This window comes from Coturnix japonica, chromosome 24 (assembly GCF_054131305.1).
Source record: "Coturnix japonica strain WE chromosome 24, WE-NBRP24, whole genome shotgun sequence".
Classification (NCBI taxonomy): domain Eukaryota; kingdom Metazoa; phylum Chordata; class Aves; order Galliformes; family Phasianidae; genus Coturnix; species Coturnix japonica.
The window spans coordinates 2,990,001-2,995,942 of record NC_140686.1 but is presented as its reverse complement, the minus strand read 5'-3'; the positions used below and the strand labels follow the sequence as shown (position 1 = coordinate 2,995,942).

At 55.3% G+C, this 5,942-nt stretch overlaps 1 protein-coding gene across 1 annotated transcript; it reads left to right on the top strand.

Annotated features, from left to right (window-relative positions):
- Positions 1 to 1,581: 1,581 nt before the first annotated feature.
- Positions 1,582 to 5,868, top strand: LOC146757021 (uncharacterized). The gene is made up of 5 exons (XM_085523417.1): positions 1,582 to 1,725; positions 3,054 to 3,138; positions 3,232 to 3,510; positions 4,208 to 4,455; positions 4,818 to 5,868. Exons 1-4 carry the CDS (start codon positions 1,655 to 1,657, stop codon positions 4,337 to 4,339), a joined length of 567 nt encoding a protein of 188 aa, XP_085379543.1. The 5' UTR covers positions 1,582 to 1,654; the 3' UTR covers positions 4,340 to 4,455; positions 4,818 to 5,868.
- Positions 5,869 to 5,942: the final 74 nt, after the last annotated feature.

Genomic DNA, 5,942 nt, shown 5'->3' with positions numbered 1-5,942 from the left:
ATGAATATATATATTTATATTTTCCCCAGGTTTTATATTTGTCATTTGAATTTTCCAGTTAGTCAGAAGTTTAGTTTTATAACATGGTAGCGTCTCTTATGTTCCATGTTTTTCAAACATGAATTGATAGAGGTTTTTCACAGAATGTTTTAGAATCTGAGTAAGCTCGCAGCTCACTTGGTGAAGGTTTTGCTCGCTTTTCTGAGAACTGTTCTATAAATTATGGCTCTGTAAGATAATAGTTTTACCTGCTTTTACAACAGTTACTTATCACTTTGTATGTCTGGACAGATAAAAGAGGCAGAAGCCGAAGCTGTTATTGAAGAGGAGAAACGAAGACAACAGGTATCAAACTTAATTCTTCTTCCCCCCCAACCTCGTTGTGTTAATAAATCACTTGATGCACGTGCAGCCCAATCTGTATACTTTGTACAGTGTTTTTCCCATTTACTGCTTTCAGCTGTTATGTTGTCTTTAGGTATGTGCCATGAGTGATCTACTGTGGTTAAAAGCAAGTATATTTTCTCTTAACAGTTCTCACATCTGTGGGCAAAATGGTAATCATTTGATGTCGCATTAGAATAACTGTATAATGTATACATATATTTAAATACAAAATACTTCTGATTTTTATCCATCATTTTATAATTCCTTAAATTCACAGAATTACTAAGTAGCCTCTGTAAGGTTGAATTACTGAGTGAAACTTCTTACTTACTCCCCTTCGTGAGAGTGAAGAAACCTAAATTGGTCTCTGTCCTTCAAGGTCTGGTGGGAGTGGGGAATTTTTTTGTAATTGCTTGCTCTGGTGAATGTGTGTTGTCAGCACTGTAATCCAAGAAGCTTCTGTGCCAGCTGCCTGGAAATACTATCACTAATCTTGTTTCAGAAATTAACCGTAAGCTTGGTTGCTGGTGACAGCAAACTCAGGTTTATCATCTGGGCGCTGCAGCCTCAATGCACTCCTTCCCAACAGGCTTGTATGCCTGAGACAGAGCACAGACCCCCCCGGTTGTACACCCCCCATCGGACCCCCCCCCACATTAGATCCCCCCCCATTGTATCCCCCCCCCCATTGAATCCCCCCGCCCTCCATTGGATCCCCCCGTTGTACCCCCCCCCCCCTCCCCCACTGAACCCCCCCCATCGGACCCCCACCCCATTAGATCCCCCCCATTGGACCCCCCCAGGTCTATCCCCCCCCTATTGGACCCCGCCGTTCGATCCCCCCCCCCATCGGACCCCCCCGGTCCCGGTCCGTCCCCACTCACCGCTTCCTACTACGGGGCTGCCAACACCTCCGCACTTTACGGCGACGCTGTCGCAAAAGCGCCGCACCCCGCTGCGCTTTACGGCGCGCCGCGAACTGCAATTCCCAGTGTCCCCCGCGCTGCGCCGTGTTACGTCTCTCCGGGGACTGCAACTCCCAGCGTCCCCCGCGCGGCGCAGGCGCAGAGCGCGCGGTGTGAAAAAGGCGGGAAGGCGTCGGGCGGGAGCTGAGGTGAAGCAAAATGGCGGCGGGGCCGGGAAGGGCCTTGGGGCGGGATGGGCGCCATTGGGCCTCGTTATAGCGGGATAACGGTGTTATTCTGGGACGTGGAGTGAGAGAGACCGGGCGGTCAGGGGGGATTTGAGGGGAAATAGTGAGGAAATAATGCTCAATGGGCGTGTGTTCCCCTCAGGTGAGCGGCGCCATGGGCAAAAGGAGGAGCAGCCAGGTGACAGGTAATGACTTAAAATGGCCTCAAAATGGCCAAAAAATGGCCTTAAAATGGTCTCAAAATGTCCTCCAATGGGCCTCCAAGCGGTCTCAAAATGGCCACCAAATGGCCTCCAAGCAGCCGCAAAATGGCCTCAAAATGGCCACCAAATGGTCACAAAATGGTTTCCAAAGGGCCTCAAAATGGCCACAAAATGGCGTCCAAGCAGCTGCTGTTCCTCTTGCAGGTGTTGACCACCATGATGGCCCCAATGTCAAAGTCAGGGCAGGACTGAGGGGAGACAACAAGGGGGGACGACTATAGTGGGGACAACAATATGGTGGACAGCAAGGGGGGGAACATCAATGGAGGGGGCACAAATGGAGAGGACACTAATAGAGGGGACACCAATATGGAGGACAGCAATATGGTGGGCAGCAATATGGTGGACAGCAATATGGAGGACACTAATGGGGGGGACACTAATATGGGGGACAGCAAGGGGGGGGACATCAATGGAGGGTATACTAATAGAGGGGACACCAATGAGGGGGGAAACAATGGAGGGGACACCAATATGGCGGACAGCAAGGGGGGGTCATGATTGGATGGGGCACCAATGGGGAGGACAACAATAGAGGGGACACCAAGGGGGGGGACACCAATATGGCAAACACCAATATGGCGGACACCAATATGGTGGACACCAATGGAGGGGACAAAAATGGAGGGGACAGGGACACCAAGGGGAGGGACAGCAAGGGAGGGGACACCAGTATGGTGGACACCAATATGGCAGACACTAATGGAGTGGATACCAAGGGGGAGGACATCAATAGAGGGGACACCAAGGGGGGGGATACTAATATGGGGGGCACCGAGGAAGAGGAAACCAATGGAGGGGGCAGCAATATGGGGGACACCAATGAGGGGGACATCAATGGAGGGGACATCAAGGAGAGGGACAGAAATGGGGGGACACCAATAGAGGGGGCAGCAATGAGGGGTATGTAAGTGGAGGGGACACTAATATGGGGGACACCAAGGGGGGAGACAGCAATATGGGGGACAGCAATGGGGGAGACATAAATGGGGGGGACACCAATATGGAGGACATCAGTATGGGGGCCATGATTGGAGGCGACGCTCTGGACAATGGCGGAGGGATGGACTCAGTGCATGGAGATGGAACAGAGAGGTAATGGGGGGAAATGGGAGGGTGGGGGGCAGAGGGGGGGCTGGAGGTGGAAATGGGGGCAGAAATGGGGCTTGGGGGTAGGAATGGGGCCTGGGGCCAGCAATGGGTCCTGGTGCCCCCCAGCTGATGGGGTTTGGGGTCTGTTTGGTTCCCAGCCGCTCTGATAACGGAGGCCCAGCAGCCGCCCCACAGCTCAGCGTGATGGAGGAGCTCAGCCCCACAGCGGCCCCATTGGCACAGGTAGGACAGGGCCTCTGCCCCCCCAGCGTCACCCCACAGCTCCCCATGGCTATGGGGCAGGGAGCACACAGGTTATGGGGGGGTTTGTTCCAGGATGGGATGGATGGCTGCGAGCAGCAGGAGGACCAGAACAGCCCTGAGATGGGGGACATACAGCCCCATAGCACCCCACAGCCCCATAGTGACACCGATGGGGGCACAGAATGCATTGAGGCCACCAAAGAGCCATTGGAGGGGGAGTGGGCAGCCAAAGCGGAGCCCACTTGTGGGGCAGAGCATGAGGAGCGCTATGGGGCTGGCACTGTGGGGCTGCCCCACGTCTCAGCACCGGAGCACAGTGGGGTGCCAGGGGGGGACACTGAGCTGCTGCAGGTAATGCCAGAGTACTATGAGAACCCATAGGGAACAGCCCCATAGCGCCCCACTGCACCCCACATTGTCCCACTTCACCCCATAGAGCTCCAGTTCACCCCAGTTTACCCCCCATTCCACTCTAGATTGTCCCAATTTACTCCAGTTCACCCCAAATCACTCCAACTTACCCCAGTTAACCCCAGTTCTCCGCCATTCACCCCCAAATCACCCAAATTCATCCCAGTCCCCCCCTAAGTCACCCTCAGATCCCCCAATCCTCCCCAATTTCCCCCCATTCACCCCAATTCATCCCAGTCCCCCCTCAGGTCACTCTCATATCCCCCAGTCCCCCTCAATTTGCCCCCATTCACCCCAAATCATCTCAGTTCCCCCCCCAAGTCACTCTCAGATCCCCCCAGTCCCCCCCAGTTCACCCCATTTCATCCCAGTTCCCCCCAGTTCAGCCCTTGGTGCCCCAGTTCACCCCAGTTCCCCCCCATTCACCCCCAAATCATCCCAAGTCACACCAATTCCCCCCCAAGTCACTCTTAGATCCCCCCAATCCCCCCCAATTCACCCCCATTCACCCCAGTCCCCCCCCAAGTCACTCTCATATCCCCCAATCCCCCCCCATTCACCCCAGTTCATCCCAGTTCCCCCCCAGTTCATCCCCTGTTGCCCCAGTTGCCCCCATTTCACCCCATTTCCCCCCCAGCCACCCACCCCCTCCCAGCCTGCAGCCCCTCTGTGCCCTGTGGACGCCGATGGGGACCCGGCCTCACCCAGCTGCACCCCCAGGTCGGACCCCCCTCCCCCCACCAGAACCCAGAGCTCATTTGGGGCTTAAAAAGCCCCGGATTGGTGCCATTTTCACCCCCTTTGACCCCCAGGAATGAGGTGGCACCACGTGAGGATGCGTCTGCGGTGCTGGGGGGGGCTGATCCTCGAGCTGTCCAACCTCAAGTGAGTGCTGGGGGGGGGTTAGGGTTAGGGTACCATTGGCACGTATGGGGTCTCACTGTCCCCTGTGTGGTCTCACTGTCCCCTGTGGGGTCTCACTATCCCCTATGGGCTCTCATTATCCCCTATGGGGTCTCATTGGTCTCTATGGGGTCTCATTGTCCCTGCAGCCGCCGTGTGATGAGCGCCCATTGTGCCCTATAGGGGTCTCACTATCCCCTATGGGGTCTCACTGTCCCTTATGGGGACTCTCATTGCCCCCTATGGGGTCTCATTGGTCTCTGTGGGGTCTCATTGTTCCCTATGGGGTCTCATTGGTCTCTATGGGGTCTCATTATCCCCTATGGGGTCCCATTATCCTACAGCCGCAGTGTGATGAGCGCCCATCGTGCCCTGGAGTCGCTGCTGCGGCTGCATCGTGAGCGGAGCCGGGGGGTGAACAACAGCAGGAGGAGGAGGAGGAAGATGGAGGGGGACGAGCCAGGATGAAGCTGCAGCTGTGAGTGGGGCTTTATTGGGGGAAAAAAGCCCATAATGGTGCAATAAACACACGAGTGTGAGCAGGGCTGGAACAACACAACTACACAATAACACAACAACACAACAGGGAATGGCTGCTGAGCTCTGCTCCTGGTGCAAAGTGGGGGTGTAAAGTGGGTGTGTAAAGCTGATGGTGCACAAATGATGGTGCAAAGTGGTGGTGCACAACTGAAGGTGTAAAGTCGTGTAAAGTGATGGTGTAAAGATGATGGTGCACGAGCGGTGGTGCAAAGCTGATGGTGTACAAATGATGGTGCACAAGTGATAGTGCACTAATGATGGTGCACAGTTGGTGCCCAGCTGCTGCCTTCTGTCCCACATTGCGCTCAGCACAGCCTGGGGATGACACAGAGTGCGTTATTAGTAATAGTAATTAGTAATTACGGCCTTAATTAACATCATCACCACCACAACTGCCCCGACACACACAGTACAATATGTGGGGGCCAACCCCATAACCCCTATAGCCCATAACCCCTTATAACCCCCATAACCCCACAACCCCAAACCCCAATAACCCCATACCCCTATAACCCCATAAATAATCCCATAACCCCATAAATAACCCCATAACCCCATAACCCACAACCCCATCACCTAATAGCCCCTATAACCCCATACCCCATTACCTGCTATCAGTCACCGCCGTCCCCGTGTCCCCGTGCTCTCGGTGCATACACAGAGCGATATGACGCCGGGGTGAGCGGGCAGAACCTCCTGGTGTGCGCGTTGTCCCGCGTGGCGCCGCACTGCGGACACACGTAGCGCCGCAGGATGGGGCACAGCACGCGGCCACGCGCGTCCTTCAGAGCGTGGCTGCTCCACACCGCGCGGGACTCCCCGTTACGGCGGCAGAACGGGCAGAACGGGGACGGGAAACGGGGGCGGGCTGATAAGGGGGGGCGGGCCGACAGGGGGCGCTGTGGTGGTGCGATAGTGGGTCGTGATAG